Source organism: Thermobia domestica, chromosome 10 (genome assembly GCF_964235325.1).
Source record: "Thermobia domestica chromosome 10, izTheDome1.hap1.1, whole genome shotgun sequence".
Classification (NCBI taxonomy): Eukaryota; Metazoa; Arthropoda; class Insecta; order Zygentoma; family Lepismatidae; genus Thermobia; species Thermobia domestica.
Genome location: NC_137463.1, coordinates 179,567,030 through 179,593,592, shown reverse-complemented (window position 1 = coordinate 179,593,592; position 26,563 = coordinate 179,567,030). Strand labels below are relative to the sequence as shown.

The 26,563-nt window shown below is 34.2% G+C and overlaps 1 protein-coding gene across 1 annotated transcript in view; it reads left to right on the top strand.

Annotated features, from left to right (window-relative positions):
- The window catches only part of Sec31 (COPII coat complex component secretory 31), a gene marked incomplete in the record, with an annotated part of 103,603 nt that overhangs the window by 25,653 nt on the left and 51,387 nt on the right, over nt 1-26,563 (top strand). The window contains 7 exon segments of the mRNA XM_081728792.1: nt 2,517-2,570; nt 9,316-9,451; nt 10,345-10,499; nt 11,016-11,166; nt 15,347-15,492; nt 18,219-18,383; nt 24,608-24,772. Coding sequence (XP_081584918.1) covers nt 2,517-2,570; nt 9,316-9,451; nt 10,345-10,499; nt 11,016-11,166; nt 15,347-15,492; nt 18,219-18,383; nt 24,608-24,772 — 972 coding nt within the window.

The following is a 26,563-nucleotide window of genomic DNA, read 5'->3' as shown; positions in this document are numbered from 1 at the left end:
GGGTTTAAATCATTCAGTAAAACTCAAAAGAAATGAAGGCGAGTTTCACGAAGAACCTTATTTTTTTTATTATTATAAAGATATTCAATTCTAAGCTAAAGCTTACCCAACAAGGAAAGAGAAAATTCTTTCATATTATGAAAGGTCATCCATCCATTGTGTTTTAAGTATTGTACTTAAAGAGAAGTTGTTAGCGAGCTATTTAATTCTGGAAGTAGATAAACACTTCTACTGTGTTCAATATGCTTTTTGATAAATTGAACCTTTATTTGTATATCATCATTTCTGAAGTGCCTTGGAACGTTTAGATTAATGTCACGAAGATACGCTGTGCATCATGTAGTGTAAATAGGTCGATGGCAGATTGAAGTGAATTATGAAGATGAAATTCAGATTGGAAAAGGAAACAACATTCAATAAATATTGTCACTTATTAACTCATTTTTTTTTTTGAGTAAGAAGATTTAAAAGTAATTACAGTTTTATCTACAAGATGTGAACAGATATATATGTAGGTACAAAGGGCGCTTAAAAAGTTTTGCACAATGGGCGATAACTTCGTTAATAATAGGATTAGAACTGTGAAATTTTGTATTTATGTACCTGTGTCCTTTATGCACAAACGCATGTTATGGATATATCCTCCATCTACTGTGATACATTTAGCCCATCGTTCTTTCCATGCCGTAAATGCACTTTGGTAAAACCCCGGATGCTTACTATTACACCACTGTTTCACACATGCAGTGAGTTCTTGGTCCCTGGCAAACTGCCTACCATGAAGGCAGGTCTTCAGATGAGCAAACAGAAAGAAATTGGACTTGGACAGATCCGGACTATAAGGGGGTTGAAGGACTACTTCCCATCCCATACTTCTGATTTTGTGCTGTGTATGATTGGCAGGGTGGGTACTCTTATTGTGTTGGTGCAGTTTGATGACTTTCTTTTGGAGCTCCCATCTCTTTGTCTTGAATTTGCACGTCACAGATTTGCCATGACACTATAACTCACAGGTAACCCAGTCCTTCAACAAGCTGTCATATAAGTTTACATCTGTTATTCTTGATGAATTAATTGATGTGAGCTTCGTTAACGTTGTTCACTACAGTTGAGGTCTACTGAACAGTGGTTTGTCCAGCTGACTGAAATAACCACTGTGGAATCTTCGTATCATCGCTGGATATTGTTGTGGTATAATGTCACACCCGCATACACAGGAAACAATTTGCGTTGAATGGGTGTGGTTGAGTGATCGCTGGTCTTGTACAAGAATTCAATGACCGACCATTGGCAAGTACAGCTGTCTACTTCCTCCTCTAGTGTGGGTGTATCTATAAATAGAGGAAGAAAATTTGTTATACAACTTCAGCATAAAAGACACAATTTATACACATAAAATTTAATGGTCGTAGTGGTAATCATAAAGTTATGGCTTATTGTGCAAAACTTTTTGAGCGTCCTTTGTATACTATATGCAGAAGAAATGTATCCACAAATAAATAGAACTTAAAGATATGATAGAATGCTGCATATCGATTGTTAATAATGTGTCTACGCACTTATTAATCTTCACCGTAGATTTTTTAGCGACCGACATATTGCTTTCTTCGACTTCTTTAAGAGATTTTACGTTGCTTGAAGAATCATCTTACCAGTAACATTCCTTTACTCCTTCACTAGAAAATAAATTATCAAAACTATTTTATTACTCTGATTTAATTCTTTAATTTTAAAACAACAAACTATGAATTCATAGATTCTGAACATAGAAAATAAGGATCATTATATCCTCAGCCTTGTAGCGTGTTCTTCTAAAAGTCAAGAAGTAAATTAATGTAAGAAAATAGCTTTGGTAATCATTTATTCAACAGTGAAGAAATGTTACCAGTAATGTAATTCTTCAAGCAACGTAAATTCCGTAGAGAAGTCGTGCTGAATAAAGCGATAAGTCAGTCACTGAAACATTTACTGTGCAGATTAACAAGAAGGGTGCTTAAGAGAAACAAATAATATTAACAAGTATGTACTATTCTCACTGGGTGAGGTACTTTCGAATAAGCTGCAAATGTCGTGCTTTTAAGATACTGGCTGGCGTCATTACCTATTGCTTACTGTGGTTCTTGTAATTTTGTGTTCACATTCTTTTAATGTTATACAAAGGAATCAGTAACATTGGTTTCTTCCTTTTCCTAAGTACTTTCCTAAGCTTAGATTATATATGCGAGGTACAATACGAGATAAGTGCGTAGTGTAACATTTAATTCGTTTATGTTTCTACTTTTACATCTGTTATCAGTTATAGTGTCCGTTATATTTTCTTAACACTTGTGTTCGTCAAAGTGCTGCAGCTTCTCAGATATACATCTGTACATAGATCTTTTTTTTTATGGGATATGAATAATATCTTGTAATTGAGCCTTGTGTATGTACATATCATGTGGAAACCTTAATATCCATAGTACTTGTGTGTATAGAACTACTGCATGAAAGTAACTCTTTTGACGTGTGCCTTTTAGACCGACACTGATGATGAAGCTGATGATGCGGATGACAGCTTAGATGCTCGTCCGGTAAGGCGCTGCTGTGGTCTCTTCTTTTACACTGCCTTTATATTGCTATTTCCTCTTTCTTGGTTTCCGGGGTTTCATGGATGTTTACTATTAATTTTCAGCTTTACTTGCACTGTTGCATTTGTACTATCAACTACTTCTCTGTAATATGTTCATATATGTATTTTTCATGTCTTAGCATGCCAGCATGCAATGTTCAATTATCCGTGAAGTTTGTATGGAAATGCACGTAATCAAAAATCGAAAAATTTTGAGATTACGGATCGAAAAAAATATATAGCATTTAACTACTTGTACAGAGAAAATATAATCAGATACGTGTACTCTTAAAATTATCTGGTCCTTTATTGAAATTTTGTCCAGTGTGACCAATTTTGTCCGTTACTAAGAAAACTATCGCTCATTGTCTGCTTTCACACATTCATTATTATTTATAAATCCTTGATTATTTTGTCATGTACAAAATTTGTACTCAAATTAATTCCTCTTGACTCATAATTTATTAGAGTTCCGAACTATGCCATGCATAAGTGTTCGAAGTCCAATAGAACGTCCTATGTCCGTCTGTCGACAAGTATCAGAGCAAAAATGGTAAAGTTATCGAGAAGTGTCTTTTTGCAATCGATTCAGTGTCTCAAGAATAGGTTCCTTCTCTTCGTTAATCCTCTGTTCAAACCGGAAGGGGTTGAAATTAACCATTTTCGGTTTCAACCTTTTTCGCCGTAGAACAAAAACGTTAGATAGCGACAGTCTTTTTTTTTTTTTTTTCGTACAATTTAGCGTCTCAAGAGAGTGTATTGTCAACATCTTCAACATGTTAAAACCGGAAAGGGTTTAAATTTATTAGTTCAATACTGATTTTCATAGAGCCAAAACGGTAAGGGATATCAAAAAGCTGTTTCTAACAGAATCATCGTCGGAATAACGAGTTTTGTTAGACTTCTATTTGTTTGATGAAACCGGAAATAGTGAAAATCTACGATTTTTCGGTTGCAACACTGATCGCATAATGGGTAAAACGGAAATAGCAAGAAGTATGTTATATATATATATATATATATTCAGTACCGCAAGAGTATGTTTCACTTCTGATACAACTCCTTTGTTATGCAGAAAGAGATAACACTTCAGTAGAGCAAAAACAGTAAGAAATAGCAATGTACGCTACACTTTTATGCACACAATATCACTATTCAAAATAATCTAAGTTTCGTTCAAACATTTTTCTCCCGCTTCTCTTCTAGAATTATTTCGAGTATAACTGGAATGCCTTTCGATTCATGCCCTAATTTCATCTTTCATCTCTTTTATATCACTGAACATGGAATCCGTAGGGAATTTATTCTTCATTGCTCCATAGAGATGATAATCTGATGGTGCAACATCAGAGGTGTAAGGATGGGTGGGGAACCATTTACCACTTTCCTGATGATGGCTTTTTGGAGTTCTTAAGTAACACACTGTAATGGTTACTGTTCCTTATTGAGCCTTGTTCAGGAAAATTACTCCTCTCTGAACAGGCAGAAAACTAGAATCATTAAGTATAGTTATTTAAGGATGCTTTGCGCACATACTGAATAATGAACAAAGCTTTTTCATCTTTGTATCCACTTAAAACATATAATTATTTTGGGAATTCTATATTGATTGAGACTAACCTCATTGCGGTAAAGAAAAGTGTTGAAATGTTGAGGCACCCTGCAAGTATTTTCCGTCTGCATTGATGCAGAATCGCGTCGTTGTGGCAGTTTTTTGATTGCCTGGTCGAACCACATTTCCGTTGTGGCGCGGCACCCTTGCGGACAATTATGTATAATGCATCTGAGTTCTGTTCTCACAGAGGATGTTTAGTTTCGGCAAAGAATACGTAATCCGAACGGGAATATGGTAGAAGTTGCAACACTGTGAATCTCAGTTTCTGAAGTGTTCTCGTCTGTGTGAATGTGTGTGATCTTTCGTTGTCATGTAACAGAAGCACGTGTTTAGCCCATTGCCCTGGTCGTCGTCTACTGAATTACTCGACCCAGTTGACGAAGGAGTTCACAAGTTGTCACTGTTACTGTGCCTTGCGGTGGAAGCCAGTTGACTAGTCAAAATACGGAAGCCAGTTGCTTTCTATATGACAGTGATTGTCGTGCCTTCTTGGGCTGTGGAGTTTCCGTATGCTTCTAGTGCACTGATTTTCTTTTTGATAGTGTCTCATAACTGAAAGCGGACTCAATCCTGCGCCACCAAACGAGCAAAAATCTGTTCTTGATTTGCATCATGTTACGCCAATAGATCTTCGCCACGTTCATGCGGCACCCAACGCGCACACCTATCTCCAGATCCTGTGTCACAATGCAATGGATTGTTGCCCTCTTCAAATCTGTTGCATCCTGTAAATCATGCCTACCACTCATTATGACTTCGCTCTCTTTCTGAATCATCACTGGGGTTCACGATTCATGATTCTTCCGGGGCAAGTTTCTTTTTCCACACTCTTTCCTAGCTGTGAAACCAGCTACCGTGCGGAACACAGTCCTATGGCTTGGAGCTGCTGTACCAGTACTGCTCGGAAGCGCTGATGAATTAATCTTACAGACACTACTTTCTTCCACAGAATCCTCGTGGTCTATTTATGACCTTGATTGTTTCTTTCCTTGTTGTTCTTTCATACTGCACTTGAAACTACCTCACTTGTCCGCGAGCACACTAACACTGCGTCACACAAATGCGTGCCACGTGGCGCCGTCTGTGAGTAGGAATGTGAAATAGGTCGGCATGTAGTACAGTCATTTCTGTCAAGCATTGTGTTTATTTCGTTCATTGAGAGACAAATATTATTCGAAATACTGCCACAATATGAAACGACCTAAATGCATATACTAACTATGCATTTAGCATATAATATGCTAAATACCTAAATGCATATAATAAATGGAAATTCCAACTGTAATGGGGTATGGATTCGAAGGATAGCAGCACGTGTTGAAATTATATATAGTTACACCGTATGTTCTAAGTGGATATAAAGATAAAAAATTCTCTCCAAGAATCATTACTTTGGTTGCTGACTTCTGACTGCTGAATTTCTTGAGTTTAAGTGAGGTACTATGTTGCAACTGTCTCAGAATCCTATTGATACACCTTGGGCTAAACTTCAGTCATCGGTCTTTCAAAGCATATGTTAACTGGTGGCTTGCTCATTTGGCTCGAACATTTTTGTAGCTTAAGTCTTTCGTAAATCACTCCACGGTTTCTTATTTCACAATTCAAGATCACAGGAGTTTCGCTTTCTGTGATTCACTTCTCTTCAGGAATCATGTCATCAACAACAATTTTCAGCTAATCAGTACAGTAGGAGCTTTGTCGTTAATAGAAGATTCTCTTAAAAGTTTTCGATCAGTGTTCGAATATTGGACATGTGCAGTACTGCATGCCTATACATGTATCTAAGCAGACCATAGATATTCACAGCTTCACGTCCACTGTTTAGTTTCTGTAATCATAAAGAAAAAAAATATCCTCATTCATGAAAATATTTGGTCTCGGTGGTATGAATTTCAGATACCCTTCAGTATTTCATAGTTTACAGATTAACAGGCATTATTTTCAGTTCAAACCTTGGTTGAAAGAAAAAAGTTACTGTCTTATTTTCCAAGGGTAAGAATTCTTTCTTCCCTCCTCACTTCCCCTGGCTCATTATTATCTTTTAGAATTTGAACATAGTGTGACTAGGAAAGTCAGTACATATTATTTTTCTGACAAATTCATTTTATAATCCTAAGAAGTTGTTGCGTGAGAGAGGAAAACGAAAAAGAAACACAGTGTATATTGAATATAATACCCCTAAAATATAACATTAGTGTTCGTACACAAGTTCTGAATTTTTGGGTGGCATATGGTATCACCCAATGTAATCAGTACGCTTGATTTTGGTGCATATGGTCAGAGGCATTCAACTTGGGGCGTAGGGTTGTCAATGTTTGGCAGCATCGTGAGGAAAATATGGAGGTATTTTTGAGTTTTAAATACGTTAATTTTTGTCACTCTACAATCCAGTATATGAGAATTAAGAAAAATGAAATGAGGTGCTGAAAAAAACAATATGTACTTTATATTGCTTTTCATTTTATACGAAAACTATTATTCCAAACACAGTACAGTGTTTTAGTTAAAGAGGTTGAGTTCTTACGGTGGGTTGTAAATTTAAAGTATATTAGCAGAACTTGGTATGCGTAAGAAGGTTTCATGTGTATAAAGTAAATGCTTCAGTGGAAAGGGAAAGTGGGGTTTTATAAGTGTATATGCATGTTTAATGTTCTTTGTGTAAAATACAATATTCATTCTTCTGGCATGGTTCAACTTGAATGCTTTAAAAAATGTGTATTTCTTTGAACGTTGCTGGTATTTCTTTCTCATGCTAAGTAAGTACTGTGATTGTATGTTACTTTGTAATGTAAGTAATATATTTTACTTTAGTACTATAGGAAAATAATTTTGTGCACTATTTTCACAGTTTTTATCACAACTAGTTTTCATCGTTGTTATGAATATGAATATGTTTGTGTATGTGAACAAACTGCCATATTAAAAATATCTTCGTAAGCTTTAAATTAATTCCAGCAAGTCAAATTCAAATGTCGTTATATTTTCAAAGATATCGGAAACTACGAAGCATTTTGTAATAGGTTTCAGGTTGTAAGACGTATTGTTGTCTCAGATTGCAAGTAGCTTGGAATTAACGCATTTTTCAGAAAATATTTGAATCAGCTTTCAATGCTTCCTTCTCTTCTTTGTTTTAATTTTTTCTTTCGTTTTCTTTTTCTTTCTTTTTCCTAATTAAGACTGCATATACGAGAATTGATTAAATATAAATAAAATATTTTGAATAGGAATAGAGTACTTTGGTGATGGAATATTTACGATGAGAAAAGAAAGTGTCTATTGTGGCTATGCAACATGGTTATTAAACAGCTTTGAGACGAGAATGAGGCCCCATTTCTCGCTTACCGGCAGATGCTGTAGCACGGAACAACAAACAACACAGCCTTTATTTTTCTTAATTTCATTGTGAATCAGTAGTGAATTATGACTTCGTTTTAATAAAGGTTTGAGCCAAAATTTTGTCCTATGAGTCACCTAAGAACATTAGATTTGCGAACTTTTTAAATATGATTATGCTATTGTTCTTGTATATTGAGCCTTTTTTTTTTTTTTTTTTTTTTTTTGACACTTGAAAACTACGTCATTACCAAATTCCATGTAGCTAGCACTTGGATGGGTGGCTATAGGAAAACTCAGGTTGTGTTGACAATTCGGCATTGTACAATTGCGGTGAGGACAATTCGGGAACTATTTGACTGAGAAGTAGGAGGTTCCGGTCAAGAGAAACAAACAACATCGGTGAGGGATCGCTATTCGCTAACCAGTCATTCCAGAACTTAAAATAGTTTACTAGTGGATTTTAAGTCCATCGGGTTTTGTACAAGAAGTTAACGCACCTGGATGGGAAAACGTTTGCCAATTAACCAAGAAAGATCTCACATTGCTTATGCATGTCTCTCCTTGAAATATATCCAAAGTTAGTAAATAATTTGGCTACTATGCGTGCTGAATTTGTCGTGATTACAACTATCGCTAAGGTGTTTACGTAGTCAGAAATAAGTAGACACCTTACAGATTATCAGCTAATCCCACACCTTCGGTGTGAGACACCTGGGTTCGATTTCCAGTGAGCTCATGAGTTTCGGTCTCACCTTAAGTTGTAGATACGCATCTCAAATAGTACCAGTGCTCAAAGGAACATGAAAATCAAACTAAACCAGATTAGAACACATGATAATGAGATTTAAAAAACAATATTCATAAAATTGACATTTTAAACTTGCGATTGCCTTCTGTTCATTAAAAGAAAATCTCGTACAATTATTTTCTAATTTTCACCAATATTTTTTTTTATCGCTCCTTTGTTAGTTTCCCTTTGTACCTCCTTTTACGATGATAGCGAGAGTTTAGAATTAGAAGTTAATTGTGTGATTTTTATGAATAGAAAATGCCATAAAGGTATATTAGATGCCATTTTTAAGTACACTAATTTTAGCGCGTATGCACAATTAATATAGAATACTCAATAATAATAATAATAATAATAATAATAATAATATGTTAATGTATGTTCAATCTTTGTGGAAACGTATGCCAGTTACTTATACACTCACACATCACTATCTTATATCGCTTATGCATATCTCTTTTAAGTATATTCAAAGTTGGTAGGTAATTTGACTACATGCATACTGAATTCGTCGACTTGATACATCATGTATATGATTATTTCTAGCGTTAAACAAAATTTTGTTTTATAAGTATCACTAAAAGTACTGACATCAGAAAAAATAGTACTATCATATCAATTTCGTATATATATATATATATATATATATATATATATACATAAAGAGGTCGTAATGTCAGTTTTAGGCGTTAAGATTTTGAGAAGTATGGAATAGCTATAAAATACGTATATTTTTATTTTATAGTATTTGTAAGAGCAGAACAAAATTGGAAAAATTTTGTAACTTCAAAACCGTTATACTATTTCTTCCCTTTGTTTTAAATATGTGAAAAGCGATGATAATCATACGTATTGTTAGTGGCTTTTATTTTTATTTTATGTATTTATTTACTTTAGTAATGGTGTGAATTTTAATGTAGGTGAAGTCTTGGTATTACTTACTGGAAATATCGTTTTTCTTAAAAGGCTCCCGATGGGATGTTGGACCAAGTGAACTACGGTGCCTCAGCGTTCGATGCTATAGCTGCTGGACAAAATTTACATGCTTCGGAGCCACTTGCTGATCCGTCAGGACCTCCAATTAAAATTTTAACTGGAGATGGTAATTAGAAATATAAACTACTACTGTCGCTTTGTGTAATTTATTAAACGATTACAGTGTAGTAAAAGAAGTGTTTACTTAAAAATCTTAAACCTTCAGAGCATCCATTTCCGAGTGAATGCTTTGTAACGTCACTTGTATTTTTAGTGCGAAGGCAAGGCACTGGCTGGTAACCTGACATTGCTAAAAGGCAGTGATGACAGGCCAACAAGAAACGATAGCGTAGTCTATGATTTTGCAGACATATGCTAATTCAGGGTTCCTACTGGTCAGGGAAGTCAAGGAAAATGGTACAGGTCAGTGACGCTCAGGGAGAGACTTGAAATCAGGGAAATTTTATAAAATATTTATTTTTTTCTAACAAGAATTGTACACCGATTTCAGTTTAACGAACCATTATAGTACCTATATTTATGGGAGGTAAGTGGAATGCACGTATGAGGAATTGATTACTATTTGTCTCTATAGAATAAATGTTCTCATGTATAAATATTTACCGTTATTTATTCCTTATTTTACATGTCAACGTCATCCGACACCTGACACGAAAGTCAGGGAATTTCCTGCCAAAGGTCAGGGAAGATCAGGGAGAAGTCAGGGAAATAGATTTCTCCAGATCAGTAGGAACCCTGTAATCTTAGATCCACGATTGCGCGTACACAGCCAACCAATACTTTGCTCTCCTGCGTTAGCCCTTTCTCTCTTTTCCTCATTATTTCTCTCTGCTTTTCTCAGATTGTAAAACTCTCGTTCGTCATACATCGGCCAGTTGTAAATGATTGATTTAGAAATTGCTGTGTAATTTGGCGTGCTGCTTTGATTTTGTTTAAACGATTTATTTCTATTTGATTTTTAAATAATTGAACATTAAAAAGCGTGATTTCCTTCCTCAGATACTGACGGGTTAATATGTCAAGCATTATTGCTTGGTAATATTGAGGCTGCTGTAGAATTATGTATTGAAGATGGAAGAATGGCGGATGCAATCATCTTGGCTATGACAGGTGGAAGTGATCTTTTAGCTAAAACTCAATTCCGATACTTACAGGTGAGTGGCTATATGTTGCTGTGTACAATGTGAAACCTTAAAGTGTTAGCAAGTTGTGCTGATTTGTTTAAAATATAATGGTGAATTAGAACCTTAATTTGCTTTGTGATTTTCAGCTGGTAAGCGGTTGACTTCAAGAGCACCTGCTGTATATTGCTGTATATTTGGTGTGGATACACGTAGCTGTTCAGTTTTATATAACGTACACTAAACAGATATATTTGTTAAATTAATAGAAATTAGAAGCCTTATAACAAAGTCAGATTTACTTTAAATGTCAAATGACCATCAGGTTGCATTGCAGTCTTCCTACGTATGATTCTTGCTTTAAGAAAATGACAAATACTAGAATAAGGTTTCGATGTATTTTTTTTTTTTCAAGTGCCTTTAAAAATACTTTAATGTTTGAAATGACATATATTTTGAAGTCAGTTGTTTAGTGTAGTCATTTTTAGTGCATTGTGTTTAGTTATTAACTGCGGCTTTAGATAACGTATTTTGGTATTTGTTTCGCAGCAAACGAAAGGTTATTTGTCAAAACTTATATCTGCCGTGGTGACCGAAGACTGGAATCAAATAATTAAGTCTTGTGATATTAACAGTTGGAAAGAGGCCTTAGCAGCTGCAGTTACATACACGAAAACAGAAGAATTTTCATCCTTATGTGGTACGTGATCTAAATCCTTGCTATTTGTGAAATTATATATACATATATTTTTTAAAAAGCTCAGGCGTCAGTTATTTTCAAATGACTGTTATGTCGTGGAAAATGTTTGTGTTATATGCTCTATTTGCTTGTGAATGTTAAAACTTTATAGCCTGATTATTATCTATGCAGATTTGCGTTTTGATTGTTGGTGTACCATCAGAATGATCGGTATATCATTTTCATGTTGTGCTAATTGTAAATTAGGTTAGTGTAAATGTGAGTGGTTAACATAAACTTCGATCAGGATGTTTGATTTTGGTGACGGAATATTTTAGGGAAGTCTTTGTGTAATGACATTTTTACATGTTTTATTAACAATAAGTAATATTTCCAATGCAGGCCAGCGTATTAACTAATGCTTTACAAAGAGCATATTTTATTGCTATAGAAACAACAGCCATGTCATTGTTTCTCTTCTGTACTAAATAGACTCAGTGTTGATTGTTAAAACTAAACTTCCAAATATCCACGCTTTTAATCTCAAAAGCCCCGTTCTCAGATTCTGTATTCCACATGTGTTGTCTTGCGTCTTACTCTGTGATGCGCACATACTGTAGTGTTTCATCTTGATTAGTTTCCCTTTTAACTTGTTCACTCTGAACTTCAATGTTCCTCGTAATTCCTTCGTTTTGAGGGAACGAAAATAAGGCGTGCGCTACTTTCTTTTCTGGTGGTAAGAAGTAGGATTTTTTTTAAAGGAACGCAGATGAGAAGTTTGGCGTTACTTTTCCTTCCCTTTGGGATACTCACTGAGTAAATATAATTTTATAGTTAAAATTTTGTTGGGTTGCGTATTCTTTCATTGGGTTTAAATTCTAAGTATGAGTAATGTCACACTCAGAATTGCAGATCAGTTATATTCAAGGAAACCTGGCAAGTCTTTTTTCCCGTGGGTGGAATTACATCAAACAGATCCTATATTCTTTTTGATTATCGAACTACTTCTAGAATTCTAAGTGTTATAATATCGTAAGTAGAAAACTGTTACAAGTAGAAAAGAGAGTAAGTGGTTAGTCTTCTATGACCATCACTTAAAACCCTGAATTATGTCTAATATACACGTATCCTTGTAAATCGATTCGAGTATCATTAAATTCAATTGCCCTTAACGACGGTGTAGAACACTTTGTAATGCTAAGGATCTTTATATAACAAGTTGCGTACTCACTTTAGTGTCAGTCATTAAAACACTTACAAAAAGTGAAATAGTGAGATTTTAATTAGTATTATGGAAATTGTTCAATTTTTGTTAACTCAGGTAAAAGAAAAAAGACGCATTTTTCTGCTACAACACAAAAGTAACTTTAAAAAAACGTTATGCATTGTTATATACTTTTTATTATTACAACTGTTTTCCGATAATAATTATTTAATTCGTTTACTGGCTGCTTATGCCTTATTACAGATAATAGTAAATGTTAAAGAGAGAATATGGCAAGATAAAAGGAGTTGTAGATAGTAATATATAAAGCCCGGAGTTAATTACTTGCGAAATAAAAACCCGAAAATGGCTGGCAAAATTGCAAAATAAACACCCAAAAATGGCAAAATAAAATAAACAAGCAATCCCGAACTTTGGGGAAAAAATAGATACTAAAATATGTAAAAGCTATAATAGGCTTTAATTCGTTTCTAATCGAATAAAATGTTTCATTTTGCACTTTGTACTTACCACTTAAAATTCTGGAAACTTGTGCAAACCGTGAAGGGATGACATTTAACAATTCATTCGCTATTCTTCAGTAGTAACAATGAAACAATAATGTAAGTAAAAGACTAATAGTCACCGCAAGAAACAAACTATCTCTGGGAAGTACTTTTGAAGAACATCGTCTTCATCATCATCTTAAGCACACTTCAAAAAGGATTTAAAAAAAAAAAAAAATTAAAATGTATGAAGTAAAAATCTTTTTATCACTAGAATTAGACATGTTAATAGTAATTCACCTGTCACTTCGTACATTTTTAAAATTCTTTTTATGGTTTAAATCCTTTTTGAAATGTGCTTAAGATTACGATGAAGATGATGTTCTTCGAAAGTACTTCCTAGAGATAAAGTTTGTTTCTTGCGGAGACTATTAGCCTTTTACTTACATTATTTTTAATAATTATCACCGCTCGCAATATAATGATAATGAAACAATAACTTAAAAACACTATCATATTTTATTCACACACGGTTACATTAGCACAAACATTCAGAGCACAAGAAATACTAAAGTGAAGTCATTTTACACTACACTAGCAGTTTATTTTCACTTACGAAAGGTTTTTCATAGTTTTGTTCTCTGAAATTATTAACATTTTTTTTTAAGATTTTCAAAAGAAAGACTTTGTCTCCTGTCAGAAAGAATTCGCTTTAGATGTGAAAATGATCTTTTCACATTTACAGATGTCACTGGAGCATACTTGAAACATGTAATTTGGGAAGGATTCATGTCACTATCAACAGTTGTATCAGCATCACCTTCCATAACAGTAGCGATGTCCTTCAATTTTCCCAAATACAACACTCAGATCGTTGAGAGTATCATTGAAGATTTTCAGAAAACAAGCGAGAGTCTAGGTGTTTTTAAAGCTTGGCAATAGCATCTGGTAACTTTGTAATGAAGACTAAGTCCTTTTTCAAGGAATTCTTCTTAAGCAAACTTTGAGCAACCTCAATCGAAGACGCATCATCCTCATCAAAAGTATCAATGATTCTTTTGATGGGTTCAAGGTTGTTAGCATAATAGAGAACAGCTGTAATCAATGTACCCCATCTTGTTAAGACAGGCTGTGGTGGAAGCGGAAGCTCAGGGGCTAATTCGCGAAACGCGCTTGTTCGCGAGAGAGCTTTCAGAAATACCTTTTTCACATTTGAAACAAGAAGGTAAACGTCAGAAAAATGAGAACGAACTTCCTCTGCAATTCTATGTAGCGCGTGTGCCAGACAGCTGACATGCAGCGTACGTTGGAATAGAACCTTAAGAGCTTTTGCTGCACCTTTAATGTATGCAGCTCCATCTGTGACAAAAAGAACCTTATCGTATTTTACACATTCTGGCCACAGAATATTTAGTGATTTTGTAAAAACCTGTGCAATTGCCGTGCCATTTACTTTTTCCAGAACTTCTGATGCAATCAAATGTTTGTGTGCCTTCTTCCCCTCCCAAAGTTCCAATTACAACGTTGGCAATGGAACGTCCTAAAATATCGCAAGTTTCATCAATTGAAATCCATATATTTTTGTCCGCAACACTTTTACGGATATCGTCAATAGTTCTGCTGTACGCGCTATAAACTAAGTCTTTCTCAAAGATGATTCACTTGGAACTTTTTGTTTTGTGTATTTCTCAAGAAAGTTTTTAAAGGAAACACTTTCTAACTTCCATAAAGGAATGTTCGCGTTAATTAGAGCTTCACACAAATCATTCGCAAAACTGTTAGTACGCGAATCGGGATTCGTGACTGAAAGATTTTGAACCTTTTCACCAGCTGATTTGCGTGTCCTTGCAGAATTGTGTGCTTATATGGTGTGTTACAGAATAACGCTTTTTAGCGGAAACCACAGTTTCACATAACTTACAAAACAGTACAGAACCGTCTGTTGAAAACACAGTACGCCCGAACTCACTCACAAATTTTTCCAAACTCTATTGCCTAGAAAGACCAACTTTCGGCATCTTGAAATACTGAAACGCACATAAATACCAGTTCTGTATCATGCACGCCTAAGATTCACAATAACTGCCCACCTGGCTACTTCTTGAAAATAAGCATCTTCGTTTGTCATTCCAAAAACCGAACACTGCTTCGAAATTCCAAGAACTGAATACGTACTAGCATCCCCGTCCCTCCACTTGTCACATTCCAACGGGAATAGACCAGTTATTATAAAACACCGAGATCGCTTGTCCAGATAAGAGCGACTCAATCTGTGGTATGCTGTCATTCATGAATAAATAAAGAGTAGTGGAAGAAAAAACCTGTGTCAATGGCAACAAATTGCTTGAAAATTGTGAAATTGCACTTTTCCTGAAAAATCATGAAAATTGCAATAATGTCACTTATGGCATTTTGCCATTAATTCCGGGCTTTAGTGATATGCATTAAAGGAAGACTTGTAACTGTTACCTTTTAAAATCTGTATTCACAGAGCAGCTTGGTGCTCGACTAGAAAGTGAGCAAGAGAAGAATCTGTCGAAGAGTGCTCAGTTATGCTACATCTGTGCTGGAAATCTTAATAGGTTGGTTGAAAGTTGGACGAGCTCAAAAAAGACAATGTCTCCGGAAGTTTTGCAGGTGAGGTTTTAACTCAGAATATCAAAGGAACGTCTTATCTATAGTTATTCCTTTAGCTTTCATTTCTGTTATCAGTACTGGTAATTAAATAATGAAGTTGTTCTAGCCTACGGTGTATTGACATAAGTAAATAAATAAAACAGTAATAATAAAATCTTTAAAAATGAAAATGTATGTATATAGGACAAGGGATGAAAAACGTTTTGTGACATTGCTCTAGCGTCCCAGAGGCCTAACTTAGCCTGATTTTTTTTTTTTTCAAATTCCTTACTGTTTTTCAGTTCTTCAAATTTTGCGTTAGCAGGGTGTTTTTCAATGGATGTGAAAATCTGTTCTGGAATGCGCATACATTCAATAAAAAAGTAGTCTTTGTTACAAATGTTTATAAAATTTGTTCCAAGTTAAACATATTTTCTGCCAGGCAAATAAATAGTTTTGAAGTCACTTTTCAATTTTTAAGAAAGAAAGGAATAAAGAAAAAAGATTTTAATACCAGGAAAGAAAACTTTTTAGTATACCATCTCCCGTAATGTTAACATTTTTTAATAGTGAGGAAGTGTGGAGTACTGAATTCATATAATAGGTTAATTTTTTCTTCTTCTTTCTTTTATATAACAGGACCACGTATATGTTGTCCACCTAACTCTCAGACATGTAACTTTGGAACAAAAAGTTGAAACCTGATGGCGATATATATAGCTATTCATATACTATTTAAAAAAAAATTCAAGTAATCGAATCAGATTTATGGGAATTGCAAGAAAAGGAATAATACATCCATTTCTCCAGTCAATTTTTGCATACCTAATGGTCAGGGCTTGAAAAATCTTGCTTGCAAATACTCGCCAGCAAAAATCTAGCCAGACCATTTTGCAGTCACAATGTTTATACAAATAAACAAAAATCACTTTGCGACACAATAAACATATCAATACATTTTTTGTTTTGTTTATTGGCATGTCTCTTACAAATAATAATAATAATAATAATAATAATAATAATAATAATAATAATAATAATAATAATAATAATAATAATAATAATAATAATAATAATAATAATAAAGAGTGACATTGTTATTCATTCTTGAATTCACGTTTTTGATTGATCAGACTTTACTTGGCAAATGTAAAAACCTACTCGCCACTGGCGAGCAGGCGATTGGATTTTTCAAGCCCTGCTAATGGTGAACATTAGGGTATTAGGGTATTATCCAAAACATGTACTATTTTTGAGCTGTAATAATATGTTTAATACAGAAGTTCACCAGAAAATAGCGAAAATAAATTCGCCCAGAGCAGTGGTGTAAGGATGGCAGAGTTTCTATTGGTCAGGGAAATCCGGGAAAACTCAGGGAAAATGGTAGTGCAGGTCAGGGAAACTCAGGGAAAAAGACTGGAAATCAGGGAAAGCCAGGGAAATTTGATAAAATATATTTTTTCTAACATTAATTGTACACCAATTTCAGCCTAGCCAACCATTATAGTACCTATTTAGTTTTTATTGCTACTTTTTTATGAGCAATTGATTACTATTTGTCTCTATAGAATAAACGTTTTCATATATAAATATTCACCATTATTTATTCCTTATTTATATGTCAACGTCATCCGACACCTGTCATGGAAGTCAGGAAATTTCCTGATAAAGGTCAGGAATAGTCAGGGAAAAGTCAGGGAAGTAGATTTCTCCAGATTGGTAGGATGGATAAATAGACGGACGGCTTTCTTAAAACTATAATAAACCTTACAGAAGTAAATGAGTTACAGTTAGTTTAGCACGATAATTGCAAATTAATGAGCTATTTAACATTTAACATTATCTGTGGGGCATATTCAATTATTTGGTGGTTAAATTATTAATATTTATTGTACTACTGTAGAAGACAGAAATTCAATTTTCAGTGACAAGATGTTTATTACTTCTATACATGGTAAGATTACTATTAAAATCCCAGTAACATTTCCACTATCACAAATTATTTTATCAAGTAGATTAAATGTTACTTGATGGCAGTGAAAAATATTGACGAGAGAGATATCCTAAATTTCTTATCTTGGTAGATGGAAAGAAATGTCATAAATCGTGGAATGGAAAAGCATGATAGGTATATTTCAACCTTATGGTACCTTACCTTACATATCCTAAATTTCAACCTTACATATGAATTAAATTTAAATGCTTTCAGTTTACAGGTAAAAGCGAAATTATATACACTTTTCTTTTATTTATTCTTTTTAGATAATCTTGTCTATTAGTAGCATAATTAAAGGAACTTTAATTGAATATTACGTGTTTTTACTCTTTTTGTTTCGTTTGTTTGAAGAGAATGAAAGCTGCAAATGAAATCCTTGAGTTTTGCTTTAATATATTTCCAAGAGTTTTATTTTCCGTATTTGCCGAAATAATAGCTTTTCGGTATTTATTTTGGGAACTGTGCGTAAAGATGCCTAGCGTTTAGGAACCATATTTTAAAGGCAAAAGTTTTAAGGGCATCTTTAAATTTTCTACTATTGTCATTGTTTAAGAACCATATTCTGGCGATCGGGAATGAAAAAATCGCTATTGGTTGAAATCGACTGAACCGATTTGGTTCATATTTGATAAATTTAGATGCCCGTAATGACTCCTGATGAAAATGTCATTAATGATCTTGTTTTTAAAAGTGTGTGTATTACTTGGTTTTAAATTATTATCATCGTTTTGTACTTGCTTTCTACTTGTAGGAGCTAGTAGAGTTAGTTATGATGCTCCGTAAAGCTGTGGAGTTACAAGGAAGAAATGTCGAAATATCAGGAAAACTGGCTGATTTGCTTACACAATATGCGTCGCTGTTAGCTGCTCAAGGAAATCTAAATGCTGCGCTTGCATACTTGGGATCTTCGAATGAGGTAAGAACAAGAAAGTAGTGAGTTTTTTAATGGTGTTTATGTTGAACGTAGAAAGTCGACTGGCAAGGAAGCTAGGTTAGAAAATATGAAAAATGTCTTTTAATATATCACCTGAAGATATAGTGTTTCGAAAGTTGCAGATGCTAGTGGTCAGAGGTAACGAAAACAAATGCTCTAATAAATATATATGAGTCGTAAATCTAAGTGATTACAACACTTTGAGTTAAATCCAAATGCCAGTACATGTACATAATTAATGAGAAACATTAGGAATGTCGTATATAATATACATGCTGTCTTCATGTTACAATCATGCAATAAATGACACAATATTCTCAATTTGATATAAACTTGCGTGGATATAAACAAATATGGAATTACGTCAAGTTATTACATATTGTCTAGTGGAGACGAAATACTTGTGTTACACTAAATACTGCAAATTTCGGGAGAAACACCGGAAAACTGACTGGCAAATCTGTGGCTGGCAAATAGAAAAATAATATTGACGAAAGAGGATTGATCTTAACCGTTAGTGAAAATAGTTCCGAGAAGGATGATTGCAGCCTTACAAAAGTATATGAGCCGAAGAATGGAAAATTATGCGAAAGTAATTTTGTAAGTTTTCATTGATATTAGAAGAGCCTCAGAGAACATACATTATTTACAGGGTGGATTGATTTAAATCAGTCTGATTTAAATCACGATTTAAATCACTTGATTTTTTAAATAAAAATCGTTGATTTAAATCAAATTCCGAAATAAATTAATTTAAAGTGAAAATAAGTAAAATCCAGCCTCTGTTGTGTTATTTCAATTAATGAAGATAATAATAATACAATAAGATGCAAATGTATGTACAGCACAGTATGAAAACTAGTGTTTCATGCAGAGGATGATTAGGGAAAATCCCGTTTTGAACGGGTATCGGAGGAATTCTGCTTTCTTATCTTCGTAACGTAAAGTTTTTAAATCGTTAACTATTCCAACGAGAAAATCACCATGGACATTTAAGACGAAAATTGTTTTGTGTGCGCGTCTGTATGTTTGTTCCCGGATAATAGGGGCGTATTTATAAAGGGGTCCGATTCCCTCTCCGAAACTTAAATCTTTTTTAGATTTTATAACTTTAGGCGAAATTTGCGTAATTTGTATGTATTTCGTGCCGCAAGCTTTTATATATATATATATATATATATATATATATATATATGCCCCTGCCAAATATGATTAACTTTTGTGAAAAGAAAAATGTAACATGTTGATAAACGTCTCCGTACTTTTTCCTTAGTGCTTAAGAAACATTGTTTGGGATTAGAGATACAAAATAGCAGACTTTTTTGAATTGTTTTTTTTTTTCATATAAAAAGCCGGCTTTTTAGGGAAAAAACGGAAATTTTGGCTTTTTTCATTTTCATGATTTTTCTATCTAAATAGCTTTCTTATAGTTAAAGTATACTCTATAGTTAAACAAGATTTCATGACTTGAATGCCATATTTTCCTATAGAATTCACCATCATGATGGATGGAGCACATGTTCCATGAATTAAACATTAAATACGTAGTATTTGAGAGCAATTTGAGAGCAATTTAAAATATAACTGTATTTTAACTTCAGAGTTATCGACATTTTTTTCTTCTTTAGAGCATTTCATTTTTAGTTATTCGTATTTCATTTCTTAGAGCTTAGTACTCTAGTTTCTAGCACATAGTTAAATTTTTCTTTTTCAGTATATCCGTCAGAGCATACTTCCACATTTCTGTTATACTGTAGCTGTGTAATGATGTAGCAATAATCTTCCGGATGCAACCTTGAATACCATTTTATACAGATAATCAGTACGGATTTAGAAAAGTGTTTTGGGAGGGTTTTTTCTTATTAATAGTTAGTTTTTTTTTTAAAAAATGCCTGATTTTCTTTTGAGGGGAGCTTGATATTTATGAGTAAAGACATAACTAAAATTTCGTTTGTTTTAAAAATTTCGTAATTTCGGAGAATAGGCTTCAGTCCGAAAGACACCTCCACCCTAACCCCTTTCACAAATACGTCATTGCTGGTAATTAGTAATAATAATAATTTAAAACATAAGAAATGAAATCAGCCAGGAATCACAGTATACGCACTATCACAGATGGAATTAAGAACTTCTGTCGGAATGGTCGAATGTGGGACTGAATCCCGGATTTCCCAATAGAAGCGGAAAAGATAACCACTTACTTATATTTGTTGTGCTTGACTTAAACGTATTTCGTAGTTTTTCTTTTATTTTTCTTTTTTATTTTTTTCTTAAAAAAAGGGAAAGTTCCGTAATGACATGTTGAATTCTTGTTAAAAATTCAGAAACCTTCAGTACTGGGTAAACCGTGATGGTGGTTATATATTCCAGAACCTTGGAAACCAAACGCTCAGATGAACAGTATTACAGATATGATCCATGAACAGAAAATTCAGTACTTTCCTGACTAAACAAGTTTAAAGAACAGTCAGTCCATTACAGAATTTGGGACTTCACCGATTTTGCAGGTTCGAAGCACTTAATAGGTGGTAACAAATTATTACGTATATAATAAATTAATAGAAAATACATTTTCAACATTTCTGTTCCATTTCAAAGAAGTTTCTGTAGGGGTAGCAAAGGCGGAAGCAAGAGGTGCATTAACAAATTAGGTGATTTTTAAGCGTCCCATACAAAGATTGCATTTTTGCAGTCTTTTAAAGTAATACGTTGAATTGTAATAAAACAATGATTTTTTTTTTCATTGTTACTCTAGTACGAATGTTTATGAAAGTCTCGGAAGACAGACTTAATAAACTTATAGGCTATAACAGATTGACGAGAAAATGATATTTATTTATTTAACAATCACCAGATGCAGCTCAGAGGCTATTTTATACTGGATATCTAACAACAACATGGAAAGGATTTGGGAATGTATCGGCCAGGGCCTGTTTTAGTAGGTACCATCCCGACTGCCTGGTAGGACTGAGGGAAACGAAAACCTCAGTTAGGATGGTCGGCAGCGGGAATCGAACCCATGACCACCTGAATGCGAAGCCAACGTTGTACCACTTGAGCCACTTGATATACGTAATGAACAAAGAGAAGAACATGTTATTTTTGAGAAGGCTACGGTGTCGAAATTTAAATTTGTTTTGTGCGTTTGTTCAGTAAATATATTATTATCTTCCCGATGTATTATTTGTTTGAACTCACACACATAGTACAATAAATTCTGTGTCATGTAACAGTTTTTCCTTGTTTTTGTATTTTTAATTCACAATAAAAAGTATTGCTTATAATGCATATGAAAGTTAAAACTTAACTGCAACTTATTATATACATGGATTAATTTTTTGGGATTCATAATAATGTGTTAAGAATTAAAATTGTTTGAAATATGTTTTCGAAATTCATGTTTATTTTCTAGGTTTTGTATTATTATCTGCATCTACTACTACTTAAATTAGTTATTGTATTGTAGAGAAGCGAAACAAAACCTGCTTTATCAATTTAAAGCAGAATTTAAAAAAAAAAAAAAAAAATCCCAAGCAAAAAAGCGAAGCAGAAAAACCGAGTCCCTTCCGAACCCTTGCATCTCTATTTGGGATTGAAATAAGTTAACGACTGGCAATCAATTCAAAATTAAATAATTAACATTTAATATTAATTCCTAATGTTTTATCATTAGTTCGTGACTTGTATTACGCGAGAAGAAAGATTACCTACCTACCTACCTTCCTTCCTTCCTTCCTTCCTTCCTTCCCTCCCAAAGTACAGTCGACTCTACACTATCCGGCGTATTTTCAAACGATAAAGACAAAATATTTAAAACGAGAATATGTAGAAGTAGAGAATATGTAGAGGCATTTGAGTGTAGCTACAGGCGCAACTCTGTCTACAGAAGTGTTTAAAGTAGTGGGGTGAGTAGCCTTAATCTTTTTACCAATATTTAACTTTTCTACTTTTACCCTTTCACCTTTGATTGGAATGTCATGAAATTCATACTTACACTTCTGATTTGTGAATCTAACATTTTTTGTAGTACATATTGAAGAACCATTCTTGCGTTTACTTCCGCTTCTGGTTATATTATTATGATTAGTATCAAAAAGGCACAGAACTGCCGTATCTGTGCTTTATTTGTGGAATGAGGCTGAAGATACGCGCCATATTATATGTTTTAATCGTGTATGGATACTTTAAATATGTAGTTGTCTGACACTTTTATTAGTCGTGGAAGGCAGTTTTAGCGAATTTATGTATCATAGTTTAACGTGACCGCTAAGGAGATAGAGTAGGGGTTAGATGTTCAGTTCCTTTCTGCTGAACAGAAGTGAAGCTGAAGGTTGGAACTGTATTTTTGTTTACTACAATTTTATTAAGAATTTTTTTACTTTTATAAAGTACACATTAACATTTTTGAAAAAAACTCAGTAGCCAGTTATAAAAATTCGTATCGTTTGAAACTAGTCTATCGGCGATAAGGTATGTGGCTGAAAAGGGTATGGTAAACTATTAATTAGAAAACTAACAGTGGGATATACAAAGAATTATTATTACAGATACCATATCTACAGGATCAGATCGAATATGTTTTTACTATACAGATATTCACTTTTACTTGCCAATTAATATTCTAATATTACCAAATATTTTGACTTCTTATAGTGCTAAAAGCCAGATGTTAGATGAAAATAAATTGAGAGAAGGTCTCACGATTTTCTATCAGAATTTTACTTAAAGATGAAGAAGTCGCAGAGCTGTACAGATAGATCCAGGAAAACTGATTTCTAGTTCAGTTATTAACTAGAGTAACATTATTTAAGTTGCAGTAGTCTACAAGTAAATGAATTGAGGATAACATTTGTCAGACAAATTTCAAGATAGCATATACAAGACCCTTCACGAATTTCCACTGTAAGACAAAATTATTTGAAATTTGATAGCAAGTGTGCAGTAGTAATACGTGCGGAATTAAATAATGGTGTTCTAATAGTATTATACGAGGGCAAGTCAAGAAAGACTTGGACTGATTTTTTTCCCGGCAGTTCTGTTAACGCTGGAGCTTCATAGTTTGGCATACAAGTAGGGTGGGTCTTGCTGTGCATATATATAAAATGTTGTTAAGGAATCATTGCATGTTTGGTAACCACGACTTTTTATTGCAGGTGATGTTCTGCGCCGCCTCTAGAAGTCGCCTGTAGAAGAAATGGAGTCATTACGAGATGAACAATTTGCAGCTATACGGTTCTGCTATCGCCTGGGGAAAAGTGCAACAGAAACTCTAGGAATGTTGAGAGCAGCCTACAAAGATGACGCTCTGCCACGAAGTACCGTGTTCTGGTGGTTCAAAGAGTTTAAAGAGGGCCGAATGACAATCACGAAAGCTGGTGGACCAGGTGTATCAGCGTCAGCTGTTACTGAGGTGAACATTAACACGGCAGCAGTCATTGTTAGAGAAGATCGCCGCATCAGTATCGACGATCTGGCAGCCGCACTACGCATATCTCATGGCAGTGCCTTCAAAATTTTGCATGACCACCTCCACATGAGCCGAGTGTGTGCGCGATGGATTCAGCGACTCCTGACACCAGAGCAGAAGGCCGTTCGAGTGGAGACTTGCAGGGAGCTGTTGCAAAGGTTTGAGGATGGTGGAGACGCCTACCGCACCGTGCGACTTTTTTTTTTTCCCTGCCCTAAAATCCAGACTGCGTGGACGCCGCTTCTCCGATAATTCCGAGGTTCTGAAGGCATCGGAGGCGGTTTTGAAGGACCTCTCAAAGAATGGCCTGCGACACATGTTTGAGGACTGGAAGACTCGAATGAAAAAGTGCATTCAAATGGGCGGGGACTACTTTGAAAAGGATCATGTGCCTGTTGCTGAGTAATAATAAATTGCCTAGAAAAAAAATCAGTCCAAGTCTTTCTTGACTAGCCCTCGTACATTATTTCCATCGTGTTTCAGTTGCTGCACAAAATTTCTTTTAGTTTTGCATTTCCAGTGCCTTCTTAATTCGATAAATAACAAGTACAATGAATCAAAGAAATCTGAAATACCATACTAGTGGAGAATGTAGTATAAAAAATATAGTGTGCTTTTTAATTTTTAATCAAATATAATAAATATAACTATAAATATAATTATTAATATTTTTATATTTATCAGGGGATTATAAACTACTCTTCCTCGTTTATTATTATTATTATTATTATTCTTACAGCAACATATTGAAGCTCTTCGTGACCGTTTGCAAAATGCTTTGGGCCAGAAGCCAGTAACCCAACAGGGCTATGCTCAGCAAACTCAACAAATAGTTGGTGCACAACACAAGATTCAGCCAACTGCCACTACACATCCTGTTAGGCCATCGTACTATCAACCGCAGGTAATATTAATCTTTATCAAATCAGGTTGAAAATAGAGTTGTATAGTTAATTTTCAAGGAGCGATCATATACCTTTTTATTAATTAATTAATTAATTAATTATAAAAACCCTGTAGCCTCACATCTAGATAGAAATGTAAATGATAGAATTTGTGATCAGTATACCATCCCAGGTTTTTTGTTGAACATCTAATTAAAAAAAATCGAAATCTTTTGTTCAGTCTTCAGGTGAAAAGTAAATCACGAACAAGAAACATGGAGCAGGTAAGTAGGTAAGCCAGGAGGATGATGTTAACATCACTCAACTTAGTCATCATAGATGTGCATCTAATTCTCTTATTTGGGCATTGGTTGTAAAAACGACTTTACTTAAAATATGAGATTTGTAGAAATTTTGCTGTTGGAATATTGTCATAAAATATATTTATTATATTTTCAGACTGATATTGTACCGTAGATCAGCCCTTTCCGGCTCCCCAGTTTTTTAAAAATAAATAAATAAATAAATATAATTATGTGTCATTTTGAAAGCCAAATAATAAAATACTCGTTATTTTGACTGAGTAGATGTTGCATTGGTTTTGTTCGAGGGTAATTTTAAGTTAGCATTCCTGTTTACCCAACTGGAATGTATACGTTCCAACATAAAATTTACGAAGAAATTTGAGAACTGCAGGGTACACTTACAAGATCTTGCTATATACAGAAAACAAAACAGATTCTATACGAAAATTTATGAAAAAGGCCTGCACAGGATATCAGCACATTGAATGCAACTAACTACATTCAAATCAATTAAGACAAATATGTGGAAAACCTTTTTTCAGGATAGATCCACAATCTAAAGACCTTAAATAGAGCTAAAACTCCTCTTGTGTACAATGGAAAATATTGAAACATTGCAAAGAAACGATACGTGCAACAGGAAACACACAAAATTAAAACATATTGGAGGATTGAATGTCAGAATATTTCTTATTAAAATAAAGAAAACTACTAGTCCAAAGTACATGAATTACGTAAATGTTTGGATTCTCCGCGATATAGATATCTAATTTATAAATTAGACATGTTTAAGGAGTTTCTGATATTAGTAACCACTTTAAGAAACAAGCTGTACTCAAAAGAACTTGTTCGAGTATGTACAAAACACATGCTTCAAGTATGTAAATGCATACTACTTCGAGTGTTTTAGTCTTAATTGGATAGATTATATTTTCAGCGATTTAAGGTGTGTCGTTGGAGCGATTGGGAAGGATGGGTTTATGTTTCAGGTGAAGAAAATGCAAATGTATATATGGGAAATTTAATCTTTGGATGCCTACCGCTCCGGTTTAGGAGCTAGAGTGCGCACTTTCGGTGGACGGTGTGCCGGGTTCGATTCCAAGTGGGAAAGCGTTGAACGCATTACGGTGGTTCGGATTCCATCTTAGACTTTGTCTACATTTGTAGCTCTGATGCTGAAACAGGATGCTGAACTTCAACAAACAACCTTATATTTGGAAGAAGCTATACCGTAACCAATGAGATCAGCAGTTATAGGTAAAATTTCCAGTTTCTAGTCCTAATTATTCAATATCATTAATGTTTAAGCTCAGCATTATATATACATAGGGGAAGGCGTTGTACCTGTGAACACTTTAAGAGTCTTCGAAATTTTGGTGCTAATATTCAGCACTTTTCCCCCAATTTTTGTCGTATATTTAAAGTGCAATCTCTTTGCTATCAGATAGGATGATTTTTAAACGTGTTACATAATTACATTAGCTTTTATAGAATATAAGAAGAGCA